The sequence below is a fragment of the Jaculus jaculus genome, chromosome 5 (assembly GCF_020740685.1).
Source record: "Jaculus jaculus isolate mJacJac1 chromosome 5, mJacJac1.mat.Y.cur, whole genome shotgun sequence".
Classification (NCBI taxonomy): Eukaryota; Metazoa; Chordata; class Mammalia; order Rodentia; family Dipodidae; genus Jaculus; species Jaculus jaculus.
The window spans coordinates 31017127-31043947 of record NC_059106.1 but is presented as its reverse complement, the minus strand read 5'-3'; the positions used below and the strand labels follow the sequence as shown (position 1 = coordinate 31043947).

Below are 26821 nucleotides of genomic sequence, written 5' to 3'. Positions count from 1 at the left end.
ATTGGACCTGAAAGAACAATTTGTCTTTGTTGTTGTTGTATTGTTTTGTTACCTTTGTATAAGATTTTGGGCTAATAAAATTAGTTCTTCCAGGACCAGCCACATAAGGGAGACTCGTGTGAGATACAGCCAGGGCACAGTGTTCCAGCCCAGCAGGAATTTTTCTATTGATTTCAGGTTGGATGTGTGAGCTGTTTGAGTCCTAAGTTTCCCTCACTAAAAGATGTCAATACTGGCCTCCTCCCTTCATGAGCTGTACACTGTTTTCTGCAAAGATGCCTGGGCTGTGTTTCCTCATTAGTTCTCCCCTCTTCGGAGGCTTCATGTTTTCCTATGTGGCTCCTGTCACAGGTCCAGCCCCCCACTTCCTGTGTGTCAAACAGGAGCTTGGTTCTGATCTCTCAGAGTTTGAAGTATGTAGCTAACAGTGTTCTGTCTTCCTAACACGCTTGAGTTCACCACCTTTAGCCACTCTCCTTTGTCCATGTGTGCTCGTAACCAGTTTTGAAAATAGTTGGTATATTTTGCATGAACTGTCTGAAAATTATAGTGTCACTCTAGATCACCTCTGGGTTAGGCTGTTTTATCTGCTCCATATCTTTTAAACCGGTTCTTTTTTTTTCTTGCTTTTGAGTATTTGTCATTTTTATTGAAAGTCAGACACTATGAAAATCCAGATATTGAGCTCAATAGTGTTTGTTCCCAGAAATGGACATAAATTGTCAGACAAGGTCTGGGGAATCCAGGCTTCACCCCCTCCTTTGTGTGCTGCATTTTAGCTATAGGACCTCCTGATACTGTTTGAGATTGAGCTTGTCCATATATCTTGATGTCCTTGATGAAAATAATTTTGAGTAACTAACATAGGCCTGTCTCCTGTAGCCCAAACGCCATTCAGCAGTCCCAGTGGTGCTCCCCTGCTTGGCAGCGCTGAGAATGAGCCTGGGACAGAACATCTGCCCGTGTCCTGACAGTGCTCTTGCTGCTGTATTGTGGCTCAGGGTTCCCACCAACTGGACAAGTGGACACTTGGTGTCCTGTCGTCCATGCTGGGCAGCTACTCACTTGTCACAACCAGCATGGTACAGCACCTTAATGCACCTTTCCAGCTATGGGTAGCCAATTGTAAAAGCCCAGTGGTAGCCTGAATAGCTTTTGCTTTGATCTGAGGAAAAGATACTATCACACTCTCAGAACAGAAAGTTTTAATTTTCCAGGTCAGCTAAGAAAGCATCCATCATTAAGGTGAAAGCTTTGGTGTTTATAAAATTAGCTGTTCCTCACATGAACAGTGAATACCTCGGGTAGTGATGGAGGGTCAGCTGATAGTGAAAAGTTAGTTGTATTGTTAGATCATTCTTAAATTGTCCAATGTTCTTTTGCGCTTATCACAAATATTTATCTACTTTTTCAACAGATCTTTTAAGCACGTATCTAGCCTAAAGGGAATCAAGGTCAGTATCTAATCATTGAAAACACTAAATAAATGAGAACTGTGGTATCGTTCCTTATTTATATAGTTCTTCAGAGAGAAATATTTCTTTTATCCATTGAATATTTAGCATTTAAATGGTGTAACTTCTTATTCTGTGTCAACTGCATTTGGGAGTGTATGTAAATGTTTTTAATTTCTAAATGTTCTCATCACATATGTAAGACTTTATATACAATGAGCTTACATTTCTCACACTGTCAATTCAAGACAGAACAAATAAAACTCCCCAGCAGCATCTCCATGTTCTGTTGTATGCTTTTCTATCCCCCAGACTCCTGCTTCATGCTCCCTCTACCCTCCCTGTCTTCTCTGCTGCTGTTCCCTCATGTTTCATTGAAAAATATAGGAATTTTCTTGTTTACTACCTATGAAAAATAGCCATCACCTGCATCTATATCCATACTTTCTGCTTTCTGTATCCTTTCTTACTTCTATTAAATAAATATCTTTTGAAACATTGCCCTCTTAAAAACTAGTAACCACAGTGAGTAGATTACATCAGTTGCCTTCTCATCCTTTTCTACAAAATCACCGACTTTATAGCATGTACTATATACAGTAGAACATAGCCATGTTCTCCTATATTTCGTCATTCAACACAAACCTTTCTAAAATCCACATTTCCTATGATTTTTTCTTTTGCTTTTTATAATAAAACTTCTTGAAAGCACTGTTTTACATTCCACTTCTCAGCCCCCACGCATTAAGATGACAAATGCTCATGCCCAAATTGCCAGTGACACTCAAATTCCAAACTTAATGTTACTTTGGCCTTTAACTTATTTGACCTTTCTGCAGTTTTCAACACATTCCCATCTTCTCTGCTTTTCCTTGTACCTCTGTGACTATTTCTCAGTCTCCTTTGCTGGCTCTGATGGTATTGCTTAACCTCTAAAGTTCTGAGGTGCCTAGAGTTTGCCCTGACCCTCCTTGCCTGCCTTGACTTCTGCGGGGGTCTTACACAGAGGCCTCCCAAAGTCCGTATTGCTAGTCTTGACTTCTCCCTAAACCACAGTTCATGTAAACTGCTTACCTATGTGATGTCTTCATTTGGATGATTTTTTTATTTATTTATCTTTTTTTTTTTTTTTTGAGGTAGGGTCTTACTCCTGCTCAGGCTGACCTGGAATGCACTCTATTCTCAGGGTAGCCTCGAACTCACTGCAATCCTCTTACCTCCCGAGTTCTGGGATTAAATGGGTGTGCCACCACACCCAGCTCATGGTTAACATAGCCTGTTGCCCTTGATTGCCCTGCCTCCTTTATAACTTAGCTCTCTCTATCTCACTCATTCCACTTCTGTCTACCCACTTGCTCAAGAAAAATTATAGAAATTAACCTTGTTTATTCTGTTTCATAAATCTCCCCCAAATAAATCCTATCTACTGTTTATAAGTATTCTCTGAATCTTTACATTCCTCTCTGTTTTCACTTTAATACTTTAGTTCTAGCCTCTGTCATCCCTCACCTGGATTCCTACATCACACATCTTTTCAAGCTTGTCCCTTTAGAATGCACTCTCCACATTGCAGTCAGGGTGGTTTTCAGATTCATCACACACTTCCCCAAGACCAGAAACTGTTTCTTGTTAGCTCTTCACTCTCACTGAAAGGCTTAAGGTGATGAATATACATTTGTTAGCTATACATTCTCCCTGAGATCTTTTCCCCTTTCATGGCTGGTCTCTTTCTTTTTCTTGCTTTAACTCCATCAGTTGAGTCATCTATTTTATTTGTCAATTTTCATTGTAGAAATGTCACATGTCACAAACTGATCATTTTCTGGTTGTTCACTTGCTGGGTTTTTGTTTGCTTGTGTGAGATAGAACCTTACTATATAGTCACAGTAGCCTTGAACTCACTATGTAACCCATGCTGAGCTCTCACTCGTTCTCTAGACCAGGCATAGACTCTACATTTGTCCACATGAAGATTCTCCTCCTTCAGCCTCTTGAAGGCTGGGGTTACAGGCATGCCTCATGACACCTGGATTCTCTTTCTCTTTTAAAATTGCCTTTATCTGCGAAATTGTGAACTTATGAAAGCATTAAAATCACACCAGTTTTTAGATGATGTTTGAAAAATAATGGTGGTCAATTAACCTTAAAAAAACAAGGCTAGGAAAATTTCTATGATTGATAAACACAGAATTTTCCAAAAATAGGGCTTTATGTAAAATGTTAAATATGACTTTTTTTTTGGCAAAGCAATTCCCATGTGAAAATATTTGTATAGGAAAAGAATAACATTTTGCTGTTTTCTTGGCCTTTTCTGTAGATCACAGACAGTCAAAAGCCGTCCGAAGACCCTGGATCCAGAAAGGATTCTTCCTCCGAAGTTTTCAGTGACGCTGCCAAGGAAGGGTGGCTCCACTTCCGACCACTTGTCACTGATAAGGGCAAGGTAATAGGTTTTCTCAGCGCCTATGGGTTTCAGAAATGCAGGCACTGACAAGTAAAGCACAGTGTGCATGTACGTGGCAGGAAACCCAAATTCAGACTGAAAAACATCCTTTGACTGGTCTTCTGACGAATGAAAATTCTGACCATTGATGATTTCTGTACTTTTCATCCTGCATGTCAACTATATGTGGAACAATTTTTCTTATAGTTTTGCAGTATGAAAAACAAAATTATTAAGAAGGAACTCCTTCTTTAGTAAATATTAGTTTACTAGGCATAGGTCATCGCAAAGGCATTTTACTGTAAAGTAGCAATTCTCCATGTTAACATTTTTTACATTTTTATCTAACTTACTGAAGCTCTTTTAAATTTCCTTTATAATTTTACTTTTTAAATACTGACTTGTATCACTGAATATGGCAATGCTTCATTGAACAGATTCCAATACAATAAAGAAAATTTTAGCCGGGCATGGTGGCGCACACCTTTAATCCCAGCACTGGAGAGGCAGAGGTAGGAGGATCGCTGTGAGTTCAAGGCCACCCTGAGACTACAAAGTGAATTCCAGGTCAGCCTGAGCTAGAGTGAAACCCTACCTCGTAAAACCAAAAAGAAAAGGAAACTTTACAATAGAAATTTCCCAATAACAACATGGATAGCTTATTTTATTTTGTTTTATTTTATTTTATTTTATTTTACTGAGTGAGAGAATGAGAATGAGTGCCCCATGTCCTCTAGCCACTGCAAACAAATTCTAGATGCATGCGCCACCTTGTGCATCTGTCTTATGTAGATCCTGGGGAACTGAACCTGGGTCTTTGGCTTTGCAGGCAAGCACCTTAACTGCTAATCCATATCTCCAGCCCTGGACAGCTTATTTTTTTAAATTATTATTTATGAAACAGAGGATGGGCAAGCCAAGGCCTCTAGCCACTGCAAACAAACACCAAATGCACATGCCACCATGCACATCTGTTTTGGATATGGATATTGTTCCTTTACTATATAAGGCTGATCAACTTTGGGAACTTAGTTCATTATTTCTATATGTTTTAGAAATTCCTTCTGTACTGTTGGTCATATTCATGGTCTAAGATGTAATTCTTACTTTTATTTTAAAAATTATTCTGGGGCTAGGGAGTGGCTCAGTGGTTAAAGGGTTTGCTTACAAAACCTGTGGCTTGGGCTTGATTTTCCAGTACCATCCAAAGCTAGACACAGAAAAAGGCGTAAGCATCTGGTGTTAATTTCCAGCAAATGCCTGTACACATGCACATATAAACATGCAAGTAAAATATTTTTGGGGGGGATGGGTTTTGAGGTAGGATCTCATTCTAGCCCAGGCTGACCTGGAATTCACTATATAGTCTCAGGGTGACCTCAAACTGATGGCAATCCTCCTACTTCTGCCTCTCAAATGCTGGGATTAAAGGCATGCACCACCATGCCTGGCAAATTTTTTTTTTTTTAAATACTGGCTGAGCATATAGGTCAGTCATAGAGTACTTGCCAATATTCTACACTCAATCTCTGGTACTACAAAACAAAAAAGTCCTGGTTATTTTTTTTTAATGTTTTCTGTTCTTTTAACTCTTTAAATATATTTTTGCAATGGTTTTATTTGGGTTTCTCTGGAATTTCATTATTCTGTGTCGTGGTGTAAATACATTTCATAGCTTGGTGTATACTTGACAGTTGTTGCCCTTCCTCTCTTAGCAAAGTATGTATTGAGGTAAACCACGTACTTGTGTGTGTGTATAAAAGGTGCTATTGGCAAACTGTACCTTTCATGAAGATTTATCCTCCAATTGCATATTCATGAGCCAATTTGTGTTTTCTAGCGAGTTGGTGGGAGTATTAGGCCGTGGAAACAGATGTATGTTGTTCTTCGAGGCCATTCACTGTACTTGTACAAAGACAGAAGAGAGCAGATGACTCCGTCAGAGGAAGAGCAGCCCATCAGTGTTAATGCCTGCCTGATAGACATCTCGTACAGTGAGACCAAGAGGAAAAATGTGTTTCGCCTAACCACACCTGACTGTGAATGCCTGTTTCAGGCTGAAGACAGAGATGATATGTTAGCATGGATCAAGACTATCCAGGAAAGCAGCAACCTGAATGAAGAGGTGTGTGCCTCAGAGGTGGGGTGTTCCTTAGAAAGACTGAAAGAATTTGATGCACTCATTTATTTAAGAGAGAGAAAAAAGAGAGAATTGGTGCACCAGGGCCTCAGCCATTGCAATCAAATGCCAGACTCTTGCGCCACCTAGTGGGAACGTGCAATATTGTGCTTGCCTCACCTTTGTGCATCTAGCTTACATCAGATCTGGAGAGAATATGGGTCCTTAGGCTTTGCAGGCAAGTGCCTTAACTGCTAAGCCATCTCTCTCCAGCCCCTGATGCATTCATTTTACAAAAATAAAATATACCATCATTTAGTCAATCAGAAGGAAAACACATGCACCTATTTAAGCTGTTTTTACTTACTGAAAAATTACCATTACTGAATAAGAAAATTCTGATCTTAATATTCTGCATAGCTTTTCAGAAGCAGTGAACCATGGGCAGGAGGCCGTATTACTCATCCTGATCATTATAGTTGTCCCCTGTTTTCCATGGAGAATGGGTTACAGGACAACCTCCATGGATACCAAGTCTTCAGATGCTCAAGTTTTTTTTTATATATTGGCATATATCTCTGTTGATCTTTGATCTTGAAATCAGGATTGTTGTGGGTTTAGGTGATAGTAAATATAGTTATAAAAACAAGTTACTGGGCTGGAGAGATCACTCATTGGTTAAAGGTGCTTACTTGCAAAACCTGCCAGCCCAAGTTCAATTCTCAGTACCCCATATAAAGCCAGTTGCAAGGTACTACATTATCCTGGAGTTCATTTGCAATGGCAAGAGACCCTGGCATGTTCATTCACATTCATTCTCTCTCTCTCTCTTAATAAATAACTATGCAAATATATTTTTAAGGTTTACTTTCATTAAAAATATGTTTATTAGATACTTTTTTCATTGCTGTGATAAATAAAATCTTTGATAAAGGCCCCTTAAAGAAGGCAAGGTTTATTTCTCTCACAGTCTGGGGGTGCTGCCCACCGTAGTGGGGAAGGCATGGTGAGAGGTGCTTCAGGCAGCTAGCTAGTCACATGCATTGCGTCCAGTCAGGAAGCAGAGTGATGAATGCTGCAGTCTGCAACTAAGGGGAAGAAGGGTTTTCCCAATAGTCTAGAAATTCCCTCACAGATATTCCCAGAGGTTTGTTTGCTAGGTGATTGCTAAATCTCATCAAGTTGGTAAGATTGACCATCATTAATCAAGGTATTTTTTAACTGCACACAGTCATAAACATTGCTGAGGAAATTCAGCAATGCTGAAATCAAGCTTTTGCTTTTTGCCCCACTGCCCCTCCCCCCCAGCAGTGGCTGTCTGCAGTGTTTCTGGTTAAAGATTCACACTAGATCCTTATCAATAAACCCTTTGTTCTATAGCTACTCACTACAGGGGTTGTCAGACCTGAATTGTGTAAATAGATGCAGGAGAATAAAGGTGGAGATACAGATTTTAGCTTCTTAAAATTTGTGTTTTAATATTAGCATGCAGAGTGAGGGTCTCATCATGGCATTGTCATCCATGCTCTGATTTTGTTGATTTCCCCTAATTCCCTGTCCTGCTGACCCCTCCTTCACCCAGTAGCCCCCACTACACTTTCATGTCACATGTATTCTGTTAACTCCTTTTCCTCTCCCCCACTTAAGTTTTTTTTCTTCTTCTTCTCATTCTCATGGTCCCCTCTAGTTCTGTGATCTATAACCACATACATACATTCACATATATAAAATGAATATATAATCTGGAAGCCAAATCTGGTGGTACACATCTTTAATCTCGTCACTCAGGAGGCAGAGATAGGAGGATCACTGAGAGTTTGAGGCATCCTGAGAATACAGAATGAATTCCAGGTCAGTGTGGGCTAGAGTGTGACCCTGGCTTGAAAAATAAAATAAAATGTAGGGTCTGCAAATGAGAGAAAGCAAATGATATTTGTTTTTCTGAGTCAGGGTTACTTGACTTACTTATTTTAGCTTCATTACTAATTTAAATTTCTCTATAAAAAGTACTTGCAAGCTGGAGAGATAGCTTAGTGTTTAAGGCACTTGCCTGTGGAGCCTAAGGACCCATGATCCCATGAAGCCATATGCACAATGTGATGCATGTGTATGGTCGCACATGAGCACAAGGTGGTGCCTGGAGACCCTGGCATGCCAGTTCTGTCTCTTTCTCTTGCTCATTCTTTCTCATAAGAAAACAAATAAGTACTTGCTGTGCACTAGATATTTTACTAGGTACAGCATATCATTGTTAAAATTCCTATTTGAAGACTGCATGAGATACTATGAAGACTGTAGCAGACTGCCTGGCAAGTAATAAACATTTAGTTAATGTTAACCATCATCATCACCTATTAAAATGCAGGTATTTTCCCTACTCTTATATATGAAAAATAAGTAACCACTGAGCATATAGCATAGGGTAGACTCTATTTAAACATTTTATGTCAATCTTAGTAACCTTTTAAATGTATGCCCCATTATTATCACCATTTTACAAAAACTGGTAAGATTGAGTAATCTCCCAATCTCATATATAAGTGTTCTATTCTAGATCCTAATTGTATATAATCTCTTAGCTGATAAATTGGAAGAAAACTTAGTTTCAATACCATTTTACTCCAAAACCTATATTCTTTGTAAATTGTATATTTCATTATAGCCAAAATGAGACAAGTCAAAAAGCTTGCGGAGGAGCTGGAGAGCTAGCTCAGAGGCTAGGGTGCCAGTTTTCAGATCCCGATGGCCCAGTCCAGTTCCACAGCAGCCATGTAAAGCTAGATGCAAAAACAAGTGCATACGCTTCTGACATTTGTTTGCAGTAACAAGAGATCTTGCCACACACACATGTGCACACCCACACGTGCAGGCATGCACATAAATAAATAAAATTTGATGACACTTGCAAATGTATAATATAAAATTAATACAACAAGGATCATCCCCTCATGCTCAGCTCAGATTTACTATACACCAAACTGTAAAGGGGGGTTCTTGGTAATATGCCTCAGTCTCACTCCTACATTATTGTCTTCCTGTCTTGTATCCATCTATATTATTATTGAATGATGATCTTTTTTTTTCTTCTTTTTATTAGAATACTATTTGTCATTCATGAAAGATACTGAATGAGGATGTGTGCTCCAGGGCCTCCAGCCACTGCAAATAAACTCCAGATGTATGCATCACTTTGTGCATCTGGCTTTATGTGGGCACTGGGGAATTGAACTTGGACCACCAGGCTTTGCAAGCAAGTGCCTTTAACCACTGAGCCATTTCTCCAACCCCATTTTTTTTTTCTTGTATTAGAAAAAAAAAAAAAAACTGGCTTTCTGGTCCTCCATGATTTATTTTAAAATTTCAGCTCATTAAACATTGAATATTTGTTGCTCACTGGAACCATCCCAGGTTTATGTAGGTGCAGGAAATAAGCAGAAAACTCATTCAGCCGCAGGAGGAAGAGCTTGGAGCACTGGCACCCAGCGGTGGTGAAGAGAGCTCTCCTGAGAAGAACTGATAGTGTTTGTATTAATGAGCAGTGTACTGCAATGGCAAAGCCACACAAAAGCAGGAACACCATTTTGTTTGGAACTGACTTTCTCCTGTCACCCTCTGCTTATTCTGTAGGACACTGGAGTGACAAACAGGGACCTAATTAGTCGAAGAATCAAAGAGTATAATAGTCTGATGAGGTGAGAATACCATCATGCCTGCAGTTAACTTAGATGTAAAATGTGAAATTGGTGATAAGTAAGGAATGTTCATTTCTTCCCATAGCAAAGCAGAACAGTTGCCGAAAACACCACGCCAGAGTCTCAGTATCAGACAGACGTTGCTTGGTGCGAAGTCAGAGCCCAAGAGTCAGAGCCCACATTCCCCGAAGGAAGAGTCAGAAAGGAGACTTCTCAGTAAAGGTACTGAGCTTAACTTGTTCAGTAAATTTAATGAATGCTTAAAATTGTGACACTAAAGGTATCTTCTTGGGCCAGTTTTTTTCTGGACCAGGGTCAGCTAGCTCAAAGCTCTAGACCTGGTCTAAGTTAATTGGGCCTTTTCCTTATGCTGAGGCCCCAAGGTAAAGGAAAGAATACAGCAGTCACCTAAGAGACATTGTTATGTATTTAAGTGACTTGGAAGACCAAGTACAATTACTGTGAAAAAAACCCAATAATTTCCCTTTTTTCTTTTCTTTTTTTTTTTTATTTATATTTGATTTATTTTTATTTTTATTTTTTGGTTTTCCAAGATAGGGTCACACTCTGGTACAGGCTGACCTGGAATTCACTATGTAGTCTCAGGGTGGCCTTGAACTCTCAGCAATTCTCCTACCTCTTCCTCCCAAGTTCTGGGATTATAGGTGTGCACCACCATGCCTGGCTCAATATTTTATTTTTTATTTATTTATTAGAGAAGGAAAGAGGCAGGCAGAGAGAAAGAGAAAGAATGGGTGTGCCAGGGCATCCAGCCACTGTAAATGAACTACAGATGCGTGGGCCACCTTGTACATCTGGCTTACTGTGTCCTGGGGAATCAAACCTGGGTCCTTTGGCTTTGCAGGCACATGCCTTAATCGCTAGGCCATTTCTTCAGCCCCTTTACTTTTTTTTTTTTCCTACAAAGATAACATACTGGTTCTGATTCTTGGGTACAAATGATGAAAAAGAAAAGTGTAACAGACATCTATTGAGTTAGGTGAAAGGCTAAGGGGAATAGCATAGTAGGAGCAGAATGTCTTGATAAACAGGATGTATGGTATTACAGTACTCCAATTAATGTAAACATTGATAAAGGATTTTTAAAGCTGTGATTTAAACACTCTGTTTCCATCTTATTTATTATGTCATTTTATTTTCAATAACAATCAAAAGATGATACCAGCCCCCCCAAAGATAAAGGCACGTGGAGAAAAGGCATTCCAAGTATTATGAGAAAGACATTTGAGAAAAAGCCCACTGCTACAGGAACATTTGGAGTTAGACTGGATGATTGCCCACCAGCTCATACGAATCGGGTAGGAGATGCCAACCAGCGGGGACCCTTGAACCCTCTAAGTCAGCTAAAGTTAGAACAGGACCTGAGTGCACAGCCTTTCAGATAGCAAGGGCTGCCTGCTGATCAGTTATAGGATTCTCTTTTCACAGCAGGCCACAGTCTCCCTAAATATATCTGCTCTGTGTATTGAGTACTTTTATCTATAATGCTTTATGTCTAATATACTGACTAACAATAGAACGACTTAGTCATTAGGCTTGTATCTGAAAAGGTCAGTGAGAATTCATTTTTAAATTGTGTTTCTGTGTTTGCATTTTAAAACAAGGACAAGAAAAAGGACCTGATTCTTAATGTAATGTGTGTGTGTGTGTGTGTGTGTGTGTGTGTGTGTGTGTGTGTGCATGTACATGCATGCGTGTTTACCATACCTGTGTTAGGACTCATACTGTGAGTTACTACTCTCCCTCTCTTCTGACTTGATTACAATTTATTGACTGTACATTCACCTTGCTTGCTGCCTCTCTAGACTGTGATTTCTCTGAAGTCTCTTCACGTGCCCTGTAGTTTGCTCATTTTCTTCCCACCCTCTCCTGGGTTTGTTTATTTGTTTGTTTTTGAGGTAGGGTCTCACCGTAGCCCAGGCTGACCTGGAATTCACTGTAGTGTTGGGCTGGCCTCAAACTCACAGCGATCCTCCTACCTCTGCCTCCTGAGTGCTGGGATTAAAGGCATGCACCACCATACTCAGCATCTTTCCACCTTCTCAAACATCTTGATATTATCTGTATTTCTTCAGTTTTTCCATATCATATAGCAACAGCTTATATATTTCCTCTTGGAAGAAAGGGCCTTTAGCTGTAGAATACAACTACTAACTGAAACCTTGTACTGTGGTAAATGAAAATATTTATTTCTTGTTTTCCAGTATATTCCATTAATAGTTGACATATGTTGCAAATTAGTTGAAGAAAGAGGTCTTGAATACACAGGTATCTATAGAGTTCCTGGGAACAATGCAGCTATTTCAAGTATGCAGGAAGAACTGAACAAGGGAATGGCTGACATTGACATACAAGATGATGTAAGTGTATTTCTAATTGAATTACTGGAATGTTTTCCTTTCATAATACTGACTACCAAAATTCTATATTTCTGTTTTGCCTAGAAATGGCGAGATTTGAATGTGATAAGTAGTCTCCTAAAATCCTTCTTCAGAAAACTTCCTGAGCCCCTCTTCACAAATGGTGAGTTCCACAAAGATGCTGGAGGACATAGCTCACATGCTGGGTTGGACACCACGGGACATTAATTGACCTGGAAAGAAAACTTTGGGGTCAAAGGAAGCAGGAGGATTTTTTCAGCTCTAGTTTATAAATTAAAAGTATAATTAAGAACTATTTTTAAAAGTTGTTTAATCACAGGAAAATAAAATATATTATCCTATTGGTATAAAAACGATATTGTTTTTAGTCAAAACCCTTTGGACACAGTAAGGCATCAACACTTTTTCAGTCAAGCCAAATATTTAAACGTATATAAGAAAGAGTCTACACAGATGCTGTTGGGGTAGGGGTAGTGGACAGATGAGCACAGGATGGTATACTCCGGGAACTCCCACTTAGAGACTATGCTTCTGCCTGTTGGTATGGTATGCAGGATCACTAAAACCCTATCTAACACAAATAGTAAAGAGATTTATAGTTCAAGGTCCAGAGTGTTTACCATTACACTATGACACCTCAAAAGATTGATGTTTCAAAGTATTTAGGAATCTTATACACTTTTAACTTGTGGCTTAAAATTAAACCTTGAGGGTTGGAGAGATGGCTTAGTGGTTAAGGCACTTGCTTGTGAAGCCTAAGGACCTAGGTTTGGTTTCCTAGTTCCCATGTAAGCCAGATGCACAAGGTGGTGCATGCATCTGGAGTTCATTTGCAGTGGCTAGAGGAACTGGTGTACCCATTCTCCCTCCTTCTCTCTATCTCTCTCTCACACACACACAGACATATGCACACATGACTAAATAAACTAAATAAAATTGAATGTTGAGAGAGAGCTAATTATGATTCACTCAAACAATTTAAGATAAATTTGTTTTCTGTCCTTACTGTTGTCAGATAAATATGCTGATTTTATTGAAGCCAATCGTAAGGAAGATCCTTTAGATCGACTGAAAACATTAAAAAGACTTGTAAGTGTTGCTTTTTATTTTGGGGGGTTCAATTCAAATGCAGAAATTGAGTTGAATTTCATTTCAATTCAAATGAATACATTTCAGATTCACGATTTGCCTGAACATCATTATGAAACACTTAAGTTTCTCTCAGCCCACCTGAAGACAGTGGCAGAAAATTCAGAAAAAAACAAGGTATGTTGAATACATATTGGAGAAATATGCGATCTTTTGTTTTTTGCTTGTATATGTATGCAGCGTGGGAAGTGTAGTATGGGGTGGGGTGTAAGGTGTGTGAATCCACATGGCACCCTGTCACCCAGGGTGCACAGAGCTGAATGTGTGGTGTCCTCTCCATTGATATTCCACCCATTCTTATTTGAGTAGAGTCATGCCAATGCTGGATTGACAGCTCTAGTGACTCCAGTAGTTCTTAGGCTCTGCTCACCACCCCCCCTTCCCCTGTAGGACTAGGGTTGCAGAAGCATGTGGCCATGCCCACCTGTTTAATGTGGGTTCTAGAAATTGGAATTCAGGCCATCTCAGACCCCTCAGGTCCTCATGCTTATAAAGGATGTGCTGTGAACCACTGAGCTATCTCTCCAGCCCAAGAAAAACCTTTTTCAAAAAAAAAAAAAATTATTTATTTATTTATTTACATTATTTATTTATTTATTTACATTTATTTGTAAGCAGAGATAGAATATCAATGGTGTGCCAGGGCCTCTAGCCACTGTAAATGAACTCCAAATGCATGTGCCTCTGGCTTTATGTGGGTACTGAGGAATTGAACCCAGGTCATTAGGCCTTGCAGGTAAGTACCTTAACCACTGAGCCATCTCTCCAGCCCAAGAAAAAAATACTTTCAATGGCTTTAGGTTAAAAGATATGCTTCGTTGCTTTGTGCCAAGTACTAAAAAAAAAAATTCATAATTCGTCGAAAGCTCTAAAAATGCATCAAAAGGCTAAAAATTACTTTTAAAAGCAAAATTCACTAATAACAGATATCCCTTTTGTAAAGTGGTATTTCATGTTACAAAGGTGTTTTATTTTAAATTTATTCAGCAAAAAAAATGAAAAGGTCAGAATTTTTAATTTGATTTTTCAGCTGTATGTCTGTGTTTTGAATAAATGACTGATAATGCATGATACCACAGCCAGAAAGTACCAAATGATAACCAGTGAAACATTCCTCTGTTGACTTTTGTTTTGTTTTGTTTTTCAAGGTAGGGACTCACTCTAGCCCAGGCTGACCTGGAATTCACTAGGTAGTCTCAGGGTAGCCTTAAACTCAAGACAGTCCTCCTACCTCTACCTCCCAAGTGCTGGGATTAAAGGCATGTGCCACCATGCCTGGCTGTCCAGTAATTAGTACATGTTAAGTTTTTCTTGATTGATTCTTAAGATGTCTGTTTATAATTATTAAATATCCAGATGTGATCCACATATTATAGTTTATTGATGCACAGTTAGTCTTAAGTTTTCATCTTTCCTCTTGGTCACTGATGGTTTTACCTGAGTCCATTCTATCAAGAGTTTACACGCGATTCTTTTTGTTGTTGTTTGCTTGTTTTTTTGTTTTTGAGGTAGGGTCTTATTGTAGCCAGGCTGACTTGTACCAGCACATGTGGCTCCTCCTTCCTGCTCTCCTCCTCCTTCCTGCTCTCCTCCTTCTTCTTTCTCCCTCCCTCCCCCCCCTTCCCCCCCCCCCCCCCCCCGCAGGTAGGGTCTCACTACAGCCTAGAACTCACTGTGTAGTTCCAGGCTGGCCTCACACTCACAGTGATCCTCCTATCGGCTTCCCAAGTGCTGGGACTAAAGGTGCACACTACCATGCCTGGTGATATTCTTAAATTACTGACACTGATACTGGTTTCTCAAGAAAAAAATAACTAAATCTTGGGAATGCTGCTAAAACTCACATTTCTAGGAGGGAGACTAACCCTCTGACTCAAGTCCCATTAGTGCTGTACATGTTTTGGAAAAAAAGCAGCACTTGGTAGACTATGATCACATTGTCAACCTCTGGTGAGGATGACAGTGCTGTCACAGGAATCCCCAGATGCTCAGTGTCTTTAGTCATGATAGGTACAAATGGTTAACAAGAGAGGACCAAAGAACGAAAAGCCATAATCAGTTCACTGACCTGTTTTCAAAACTTTATGCAGTAGGAGCCCAGATTTTCCCAAAATAATTCCAGCTGGAATATTTTCTAATTGTGTCAGTATTTCCTGAAGTGCATTCATCAGTGCTGCTGAATGTTAGTGCAGCTGAGCGAAGAGAGCAGTACTTTGTCAGTTACAGGTAAATGAAGCCATCGCCCAAATCTGCAAGCATCTGACAAGAAGTCCTTGACATCATAGACTTTTGACTTTTGAGGCCATATGACCCGCACAGATAGAAGAGTAAGGTGACTACATATTCTAGAGAGAGACAGAAATATGCATTGTGTGCCCAAAGGACACCCTTTCCAAAAAGCCATACTTTTATCCCACTAAGTCAGTTATCTAGGAAAATCCCAATGTCAATCACTTTTCCCTTTTCTGCAGCGACTCTGGTGTTGGAGTCAGGTTCGCATTGCTGGCCAAAATCACCCGACCAAGAGCAGCTTGTGGGAAAAGAGGTGGGGGAGGTATTTTGGCTTACAGGCTCGAGGGGACACTGTATGATGGCAGGGATAAACGATGGCATGAGCAGAGCGTGGACATCACAGAAGAGTGTGCCAAACACTGGCAAGGGGACACTGGCTATACCACCCATAAGCTCTGCTTCCAGGAGGCGTTAATTCCCAAATCTCCATCAGCTGGGAACCTAGTGTCCAGAACGCCTAAGTTTATGGGGAACACCTGAAACAAGCCACCACCTATGGCATAGTAAGACATACATTGTTCTGGTTACAGATGACATGCTGCAGGTTTCCCAGCTTGTACCATAGCTGAAAAGCATGTGCAGGCCGGTGCCTCACAGAACAGTGTATGGCCATGTGGGACCCTGAATGATACCTCTATTTTCAGTATGACTTTTTGAGTTCTGTGGTGATTTTTTTTTTAAACCTGATGGTTTTTAAGATTTATAGTTCAAGGTCCAGAGTGTTTACCATTACACTATGACACCTCAAAAGATTGATGTTTCAAAGTATTTAGGAATCTTATACACTTTTAACTTGTGGTTAAAGTTATTTAATGTTTTAATCAAATCCCTAGTTCCAAATATATTGTAAAAGATCCACACCTCTGTCACTCTTATAATTAAACAAAGATAAAAAGCATGGAAATTAATGCACAGTCCTCTAAATATAAGATGTCGTGGCCCGGTTATAAATCAAATAAAATAAAAAATATTTTTGAAAGATGTCACTGTATTCAGCTTAGAGCAAAGAATCTCAGCTGATTCGATTGAAGTAAAAATTAATTTTTAAAAGGAATATTTTATGACTGTATTTTTGCATCTTAATAATTCTGTGGTATGATACTGAGGCAAATTTGGAACCTTGCATGTCTGTAGCTTTTTGTCTACTTTCTAGTTGTAAAGAAGCACTCCCCTTTCTTGTCTTTAATTTTTTTTTATTGCCTAATCCTTCTGTAGTTAGCAGTTTTGAACCCAAACAATTGTTGTTAATCACAAACTTCTTAGAAAGCAGGATGTGGTGGTGCATGCCTTTAATCCCAGCACCTGGGAGACTGAAGTGGGATTACCATGAGTTTGAGGCTAGCCTAGGGGTATAAAGTGAGTTTTAGGTTAAACTAAGAAAACAAAAATACAAAACAAGAATGAATGCCAATTAGGTATTGTATATTATCATTAAAGTAGCAGAAGAAGTACTATACAGGTTTGCTTAGGAAAACCTTAACTAGAAAGTATTAGCTTTTACACCTGACAGTCAACCATTTCTCTTTGTACTTTATAAAAAAAAAAACAACTTTTAAAAAAAATGCTGAACCTGCATTGGCAACTCAAGTTTTTACAAATAAACAAACAAACAAAAGTCCGATAATTTCCAGTACTGCCCTTTCTTTCAGATGGAACCAAGAAACCTAGCAATAGTGTTTGGTCCAACTCTAGTGAGAACCTCAGAGGACAACATGACTCACATGGTCACTCACATGCCCGACCAGTACAAGATCGTGGAGACACTCATCCAGCACGTGAGTTCGCGCTCCGCCCTCGGGACACTTCCTTTTCATGAGCAGCTGGCACGTGGCAGGGCAGGGTTGGCGCCCTTGTTGTGTTTTCTTGGTCCTGAGCACACTGCCTCATTTCTGACTGTCTTCCAAGATCTGCTTAGGAAGTTACTTAATTTGTTCACCTCTTGGTATCTTATATTTCAGCATGACTGGTTTTTCACAGAAGAAGGTGCTGAAGAGCCTCTTGTAAGTATTGTCATTAGCATTCGGGCTCCGCTATTGTCATGTGGGACCCGAGAGCAAGACCTGCAGCGGCCCCGTCCCCCGCTTTGTACGCTAGTGTCTGCTTTGCGCCCCGGAAGCAGGTCTCTAGTCCCTCATTTTGGAGAATATAACTATGATACTTGTTTTACCATTAATTTTATATAACCAGTGTGAAAAAAAAATTAAGCACAGGTGCTCCATACAATAATGTATCTTTTATTAAATGTTTGAATTTTAAAGAAGGTTATCTTTGAAGAGATGATGAAGAGATCTTTGTTTGTTAACCATAGACAACAGTGCAGGAGGAAAACACTGTAGAATCCCAGCCAGTGCCAAACATAGATCATTTACTCAGCAACATTGGAAGGACAGGAGCGTCCCCTGGAGATGTATCAGGTAACACTTGCCTGGGCAGTACTGATCTCTAGGCTAGGCTACGTTCTTAAAATAATGAAACAGCAAATCAATCATAAGTAGCAATTCACTATGATTTTTTTTCTTTTTCCTTTCTAACTAAGAAAAAACTTAACCTCTTCTAATTGGTCTCAAATATCTTCTAGCAACTATAATGCCATTGATGTGCATGGAGTTGTAATGTTTGTCAGAATGGAAATAAGCGGGAAATGAGCATGCAAACCACTGTTTTGTTCTTTTTTTTTTTAATTCACAGTTTCCATGTAATAGTCACCACAAGGTAAAACAGATACATGCTACTGAATATGTGGTTGCTGTGATGGCAGAAAGTGTGGTCTACAGTTCTAGGTTGTGCTCATAGTTCTGTTTGAGAGCAGCAAGCCGCATATGTCGAACTGCCAGTGGATACCCTTCTCATAAATATAGTGCATTATCTGTCACTATAGTGTCTCAGCAAAACTCACTGTATTTGACCTTGACTTTCCTTTTCTTTTCTTTCCTGTCGCCACCCTACTGCTTGGTTAAGTACTAGTATCAACTAGGCTCTTTGGTGAAAACGTTCTCCTGCCAAACTGTTGCACTAATACAGCATGTGATTTCACACCATGTTCTCCCTTTGTCTCTGGCTCTTGTAGTTCTAAAGGGTTTTTTCAGCTCTTACTGACACAGGCAAATCTATACTGATGTTGAACAGGCGAAGTGGGAGGAGTCTATCACACGGTAATGTCACTAGTGGATTCTGTGATGTCCCTGATGGACAGCTGGAACTGTAGGAAGAAGGAGGATTGTTGTCCACACTGCAGCTGCCTTGTCTGCAGAAACCCCCGATTCCTGTAAACGCAGACACAGTTGTTCTGTGGTGTGACGTTTCTCTTAAGAATATTGTAACAGATCAAGACTACTTTCTTAAAAGTTTTTCTGCTGTTTCTTGTTATTTCTGAAGCAGACCCTGAGGAGAAATAGCATGGTATGGTCTACCAGTTCTTAAAGTCATAAAGCATTTAGCTATGTGTTAAAAGGGGCGTGGTACGGGGCTCAGCTCATTAATTTTAAAAATCAGTTTCCCAAAAGTTGAAATATAAAATTTTTAAATTGGTGTGATTCTTAATAGTGCTAGCCCCTTCCTACCCTCTTTATAATTGTACAATCTGAGTTTTTGCCAGACAGCAAAATTATAGTCTCCATTTTTTCATTTCCATAATAGCATCTGTCAATAGATAATTACAAAACTGGTAGAAATTTAACCAAACTAGTCAAAAAGATCCCTGACTGCACAGATCTGAAACTGGGGTCTGAAGCACAACAGTCAGCATTATCCAACATGAAATCCAAGTGACCTGGGAGCATGGCTATCCTAATGCCTCTTTTATCTATGGTATATGGTTATCAAAATTCAAATCTGACAGTCTGACAAAAATCAACAAATACACCAGTATGAGTGTCTCAATTTATAGCTAAGGCAGCCATTAGTCCTAAAAGTTCTACATTGTGTATCAGTTTCAGATACAGGATGTGGTACATAATAAGATTTTTAGAAGGTCTTCAAGCTTCTTTATTGCCATATTTACTACTTAGAAAATAAACACTAGTGTTTCTGTTTTCGTTTAGCACAGGGCTCCTTTGCCATTCCTATCATTGAGCTGGTTCTGCCTACAATTCACAGCATCCTTTCATGGCGGTGGCTTTCTGTGGTGCAGCTTGCATCTTTGTGAGCTCTGACTATCCACTGTGTTCTATTGTTTTGAGTTTTGCTTTTACATTTTGTTCTGTGCCTGTCTTCTCCATAAGTTTGGCATTGCTTGTTGAAAGCAGTAAAGCTTGGCTAGTACTAACCATGTTTTAATTTGCTTTCCACAGATTCAGCCACTAGTGACTCAACAAAATCTAAGGTAAAGTGTCTTACACTGTGTGGAACTGCTTTAGGGGGGAATGGCTTTGAAACCAGTTTTTGTCATCAACATATAAGTGTCCATACTTGAGCCAAAACAACAAAGTCTAATGAATGGGGAAAAAAATCTTAGAATAGAATATGATAGAATACTACTAGATTACGGTTTGCGGTGTTGTGGCTGTGGGTCTGGCATGATGCAAATAAGTTTCTTCACGTTCTAACACGGCTAGGAGGGTGGCTCAGCACTTACAGGCACTTGGTTGCAAAATCCATCAGTCTGGGTTCAGTTACCCAGCACCCATGTAAAATCACTTGCAAAATTACTTCAAGCATCTGACAGTTCTTTACACTAGAAAAAGACCCTTCTGCATGTATTTGCCTGTGCATGTGCACGTGCGTGCACACACACACACACACACACACAAGTAAATAAAAGTATTTAAAATTTTGTAACATATAAAAGCAAGAAGAATGATGAAAAGAACCTTCATAAATTCGGAATAATGGCACAGGCCTTTAATCTTAGTAATCAGGAAACTGAGGCAAGAGGGTCATTAGCTCCTGCTGGCCTGAGCCATATAGAGAGATCCTGTCTCAAGTATTAAAAGAAAATGCATCTATGTCCCCCATTATCCATCTTCACCAGTTTTCAGCACACAAGCCAGTTCTGCTTCAGCATTCCACCCACTTTCCTCCTGGGCTTACCATCAAGCAAGTACCAATCGCATTATTCTGTCTCCAGATATTTCTACAGTAGCATAGACTTTCTTATTACTATACACTGTTGTCAAGTACATGTTCTTTCTTTCCTTTTAGCACAAGCACTAATTGTTTCTATAGTTGATACTTTTTAAAATTTGTTTCCATTAACAGCAACACCAGGTTACATAACTTCAAGTCATTTATAGACATTCTGGGGTTTTTATTAAGTCAGTGTGTAAGCTGTTTTGCTGGCACAGCAGCAACTACAGCTGTCAGTGAAGTTCTTATGGCACTGTTATGTTTACAAAATGAATTTTACATGTCATTGAAATGTCATAATAGGATTATATATGATTAGAATTCTTCAGGTAATGTTTGGATTTTGTGCAATCAGTATCACTTGGGACTTTCACCATCTTTTTGTTGTAAGTTTTTGTTTTGAAGAATTGTAAACACATAGAAAAGTTACTAGAACAATAGCACCTAACACTTTTACCCTAAATTCATCAGTGTATAAATCCCACCACACACTTTTTCTGAGTCATGTGAAAGTTAACTTACAGACCTTGTAACACAGCTCTCCCCTACCATGGACAGCAATTTTCTCCTAGGTATTCACAGTAGAGTTATCCCACTCAGGACACTAACATGAATATAATAGTGTTACATAAATTTTCCTAATTATACCAATATTCTTTGTAATTCTATATACAAGGATAATCAGACATCATTCCTTGCATTTAGTTGTCATGTCTCTGTAGTCTTTTTAATCTAGAACAATTTCTAAGCCTCTTATTTTTGTGTGGGGGCTGCTTGTTTGTATATTGATTCATTTGTTTGCACAGGGTCTACCTATGTAGTCAAGGCTAGTCTTGGGTACATGATCTTCTTGCCTTATCCTCCTACGTACACAACCACCTTCAGCTTTGCAAGACAAGATTTTAAATCCAGGGGCTGAAGAGATGGCTTAGCGGTTAAGCGCTTGCTTGTGAAGCCTAAGGACCCCGGTGCAAGGCTCAACTCTCCAGGACCCACATTATCCAGATGTACAAGGGGGCGCACACATCTGGAGTTCGTTTGCAGTGGCCAGAGGCCCTGGCGTGCCCATTCTGTCTCTCTCTCTCTATCTGCCTCTTTCTCTCTCTCTGTCTGTCTCTTTCAAATAAATAAAAATAAACAAAAAAAATTTAAAAAAAAAAGATTTTAAATCTGAAAGGCATGCTTGAAACCCTTCCACTTCCTCTCACTAGACACATACTTCTTTTACCTGCCTCTTTATCTTATTAATGTTGTTTTGTAACCATATCTATAATTAGTAGATTCTCAAGTGGTTTAATGCTTAATCATTTTTGAATCGTAGAAAAGCAGGGACATTTTCCTAAATACTTGGTCACAGAATCCTAGAATTTTAGAGAATCTTGAAGAAAATCTATTGTTACCTGAAAATGAAGGTTTTACTAACCTAATTCATTTAAGACAAATCTTGAAGATCTAGCCTAGTTGACAGTGTTCTGTTAGCTAAATGAGAGCATCCAATACAGTATCTGTAGTCTATGTTGTCTGCAATTAAGAAATGGAATTCAGCCATAAAATTTTAACAGTTGATTTCAGAATATTGAACTAAGTCAGAATATTGTTTAATTCTTTTTCTTTTTTGGTTTTGGAGACAGGATCTTACTGTATAGCCCAGGCAGGTCTTGAAATTGTGATCTGCCTGTCTTGGCCTCCCAAGTGCTAGGATAGGTGTGCGCCACCCTGTATGGTAGAATTTTAAACTCGTAAATAGGAGTGTCTGTGGAAGCAGGGAACATCAGTAGCAGAATAAGTAAAAATGGGGAAAGCTAGATGCCCCAAACATGAGACATCTCCCTGAGAGAGACATGTCTCTGACGTATGACTTGGCAAATAAATTCTACCAAGGAAGAAATGGAATTGAGGTTAATTTTGACTTTGGTGCAAGTTTAAAAGGGAGTATAACAAAAACGAAAGGAAACAGATTCCATTGATTGTGCTTCTAGAGCTTAGTAGATTCAATTCTTCAAAACGCACCCTCCTAGAAAATTGATAATGTCCTCCTGTTCACAGCCTCCTTTCTCTGCTTGCTTCGCAGGGCTCTTGGGGATCCGGGAAGGATCAGTACAGCAGAGAACTGCTTGTTTCCTCCATCTTTGCAGCTGCTAGTCGCAAGAGGAAAAAGCCCAAAGAAAAAGCACAACCCAGCAGCTCGGAGGACGAGCTGGACAGTGTGTTTTCTAAGAAGGAGAGCATGGAGCAATGCCACAGTAAAGAAGAGGCCAGCAAAGACAGCGAGGCACTGGGCGCAAGGCAGAGGAGTATCGTTGCCAAGGAAAGTGACGGTACTAAGAAAGATGGCAGCGCAACAAAGGGAGAGAAGGCGTACCTGTGGAAAGAGAGCACGCCACCCGAGGACCTGTCCCCACCGCACAGCTGCAAGAACGCGAGGTCGCCGACACCGAGCTGCCGCTTTGGGGTGCTGAAGGAGAGCCCCAGGCCCCTGGGGACACGCAGGCCTGGCCCCTGCGAGGAGGGCACCGACGCCCAGGCTTTACTGGCCACACTTTCCTCTAAGAAGTCCACGACACCGGAGACGAAACAGGGCGAGTTTCTGGCCAGTGTCAGCACCATCACAGACGACTCCACCACGTCGTCCGCTGTGTACCCGGCCAGCCTGGACTCCAGCCGGCTCAGCCCCGAGGTGCGCTCAGTAGCAGAAAGCAGGGGGGACGAGGCGGACGATGAGAGGAGCGAGCTGGTCAGCGAGGGAAGGCCAGTGGAGACGGACAGCGAGAGCGACTTTCCTGTTTTCCCCACAGCCTTGACCTCAGACAGGCTTTTCCGAGGAAAGCTGCAAGAGGCGGCCAAGATGGGCCGGAGGAACTCGGAAGGAAGCGAAGTGAGTTGTACGGATGGCAGTTTAACTCCAAGTCTAGACAGCCGCAGGCAGCTCTTCAGCTCCCACAAACTCATTGAATGTGACACCCTATCCAGGAAGAAATCCGCTCGCTTCAAGTCAGACAGTGGCAGTCTAGGAGATGCCAAGAGCGAGAAGGAAACACCCTCAATCACTAAAGTGTTCGATGTCATGAAGAAAGGGAGATCAACCGGGAGTCTAACACCAGCAAGAAGCGAGTCAGAAAAGCAGGAACCCACGTGGAAAACCAAAATAGCAGATCGGTTAAAACTGAGGTCCAGAGTTCCAGCAGATGACATGTTCGGAGTAGCAAATCAAAAACCGAACACTGAGACTGCTAAAAGGAAAAACATCAAACGCAGACACACACTAGGAGGGCACAGAGATGCAAATGAAATCAGTGTTCTGAATTTTTGGAAGTCACAGGAGCAGAGTGGGGAGAAAGAACCCGAACTTTCAGCTGTAACGAGGTTAAAACCAAAATGCTCAGCCCAGGACCTCTCCATCACAGACTGGCTCACCAGGGAGCGCTTGCGCACCAGTGCCTCTGACCTGAGCAAGGACGAACCCCGAACACCCCAGCCAGAGGATCCTAATGCGTTAGAAACATCCACGACCATCGATGCACCTCTGTCTTCCCAGCCTGGCGCCAGAGGTTCTTCCAGCACCTTGACTTCAACTAATAGGCCCCTTCTTTCCACACCACCACAGTCACCTGACCAAATAAATGGAGAAAGCTTCCAGAACATGAGCCAAAATGCTAGTTCTGCAGCCAATGCCCATCTTCACAAACTGTCAGAAAGCCCCAGCACAAAAGCACAGCTTCATCCCTGTCTTTAAGCTGGGGTTTGTTCACTCTGGAAAATCAGAAGCTACTGTTACACGTTCCAGTAACTCTGTAAATATTTTCTTGTACCAGAATTGTTATTATGCAGCCTTCATTTGGGCTGGTTTCATCATTTTGCACTGTGAAATAGCTTTATGGTGCATTACTACAGCCAGAAGAACACACACACACATACACACATAATATATATACATATATATATATATTTAAAAGTATATTGGATAGTTGTATACAAATAAGCAAGGTATTTGTTGCAACTTACATAGTATATCCCCAAATAACTGAAGAAAATCGCTGACATTAGTACACAGCTAAATTGTTCTTTTGGTTTTGTCACTAACAGAAGTGCCTCATCATAAAAGTACGTTTGATTTTTAGGGTGCCATATTGTTTAAATTAGATAACATACATTGAATAAATGAAGACATTTTATCGGTAACAAATTTCATTACAGTGACCAGTTTTAACACAGGTGGATACAGTACTTCCATTCTTTAGTCATTCCAGATGGATCTGAGTTTTATATTCAAACTTTTAATACAGTTTTTGAGTTTTGTGTGACTTGAATTTTTAATCTTTCTGTAAAATACGTAACTTAAATGAAGATGTTATATGTGTATCTTTTCTTCAGATACCAGATTTGATATACATGTTGTAACATAGGTGTGTAGACAGTGGATCCTGGATGGAACTGGCTTATTGAGAAGAATAGAATTCTGCATGAGGACTTAAATCCAAACCTGTGTCATGCCTGTGTGCATACCCAATTAAACACTGGAAATAAAAAATTGTTTTGGTGAACTTGGCATGGTTTGAAACTTACTCTGTTTTTAAATGCTACCCATTTCTAGGACTATTTTGGTCCAATCTTTATTTATTTTTTTTTTAATTTTATTATTTTTATTTGAGAGAGAGAGAAAGAAAGAGACACAATTTGTGTGCCAGGGCCTCCAGCCATTGCAAACAAACTCTGGACACATATACCACCTTGGGCATCTGGCTTACATGGGACCTGGAGAATCGAACCTGGGTCCTTAGGCTTTGCAGGCAAGTGCCTTAACTGCTAAGCCATCTCTCCAGCCCTGGTCCTATATTTAAAAAGATAACCACAAACAGTCCATCTCTCTCATTACTCTGGCTGTCAGGGGTCTCTTATCAGTGCTTACAGAAGCCTAACCAAACTCCTATACCCAGATGGCATTTAACATTTGTGTCTCAAGTACTATAAATTGCTCACCTGTTCTTATGAGGTGCTTGAGTTCTGGGACTTAGTCATCCAACTCTGTACTTATAGATATGTGCTACCTTAAGCTAAACAAATGATTTACCTTCTCTTAGTTGGATTCCTCACATAAGCAGTAATATCACTGTAATCTAAGGGTGGTTGTTAGATTTAGGTGATACATTATAGTCACACATACAGATGCACTAATAGAACACTAGTTGTAAATTAGACAAAACAATCTTTAGAAATACCTGCTTAAAATTTCAGAGCATTAAGACCTGAGGATATTAGAAATCATGGAAAGCCACATTCTCAAATATGGGCAGACCTAAAACTCATAAAAATATTTTGAAATTCTCCCTTTTAACAAAATGGAATTCATAAATCTGTATAAGTTTATCCAACATATTATAGAGACCATAGTTCCCCTAATGAAAAATGGAAGAGGAAAATAATTTATTACAATATCTCAGGGTGTACATACTCGGTCACAACTACATTGCAAAAATATAGTAAGATGGTCAGATACTTGCACAGATGGGTACAGTCCTTGATGGTGCAGGAACCACAGGTGAAGGCAGTACTGTGAATAGCTTTGCCATCATTGGTGATGTGAATTTCTCAGAACATCCAGCTGTTAGTAAGGGTCTAAAGAAAACAAAGCATACTTTTTGCTTAATGTATATGACAGGAACATTCTATGCATTTTTAAAGTTATTTAAAGGTTCAAATGATGACAGTTCAATATTCCGTTAAGTTTATTATTGTTTTATTGTTTGTTGTATATTTCTTAACTTCCTAATGTGTTTGCTGAGGTCACTGACTTTCCAGCTTCCATTTTCTAGTATGTGCTATCTTTTTTCTTTTAAGTTTTAATTTAATTTTATTTTTATTTGTTTGAGAGAGAGAAAGAAAGAGGGAGAGAATGAGCATGCCAGGGCCTCCAGCCACTGCAAACGAATTCCAGATGCTTGTGCCATCTTGTACATCTGACCTACATGGGTCCTGGGGAATCGAACCTGGTTCCTTTGGCTTTGAAGGCAAGCACCTTGATCATTAAGCCATTTCTCCAGCTCCAGTTTTCTTTTGTTTTTTTTTTTCAAGGTAAGGTTTTGCTGTAGCCCAGAATGACCTGGAATTCACTATGTAGTCTCAGGGTGGCCTTGAACTCACAGCAATCCTTCTACCTCTGCTTCCTGAGTGCTGAGATTAAAGGCATGCACCACCATGCCTGGATGTGC

General features: G+C 40.0%; 1 protein-coding gene across 3 annotated transcripts in view; it reads left to right on the top strand.

The window, feature by feature from the left end:
• Window positions 1-25156, top strand: part of Arhgap21 (Rho GTPase activating protein 21) — a 153407-nt gene extending 128251 nt beyond the window's left edge. For all 3 annotated transcript variants that reach the window (XM_045150810.1, XM_045150809.1, XM_045150811.1), the window contains 15 exons: window positions 1418-1454; window positions 3772-3897; window positions 5738-6022; window positions 9644-9708; window positions 9794-9930; window positions 10885-11027; window positions 11934-12089; window positions 12174-12252; window positions 13126-13199; window positions 13287-13376; window positions 17201-17326; window positions 17510-17551; window positions 17860-17965; window positions 19841-19872; window positions 22687-25156. In XM_045150810.1, the coding sequence (XP_045006745.1) occupies window positions 1418-1454; window positions 3772-3897; window positions 5738-6022; window positions 9644-9708; window positions 9794-9930; window positions 10885-11027; window positions 11934-12089; window positions 12174-12252; window positions 13126-13199; window positions 13287-13376; window positions 17201-17326; window positions 17510-17551; window positions 17860-17965; window positions 19841-19872; window positions 22687-24348 (3160 nt within the window). In that variant the 3' untranslated portion in view covers window positions 24349-25156. The remainder of the gene's footprint in view (window positions 1-1417; window positions 1455-3771; window positions 3898-5737; window positions 6023-9643; window positions 9709-9793; window positions 9931-10884; window positions 11028-11933; window positions 12090-12173; window positions 12253-13125; window positions 13200-13286; window positions 13377-17200; window positions 17327-17509; window positions 17552-17859; window positions 17966-19840; window positions 19873-22686) is intronic.
• The last annotated feature ends 1665 nt before the right edge of the window (window positions 25157-26821 follow it).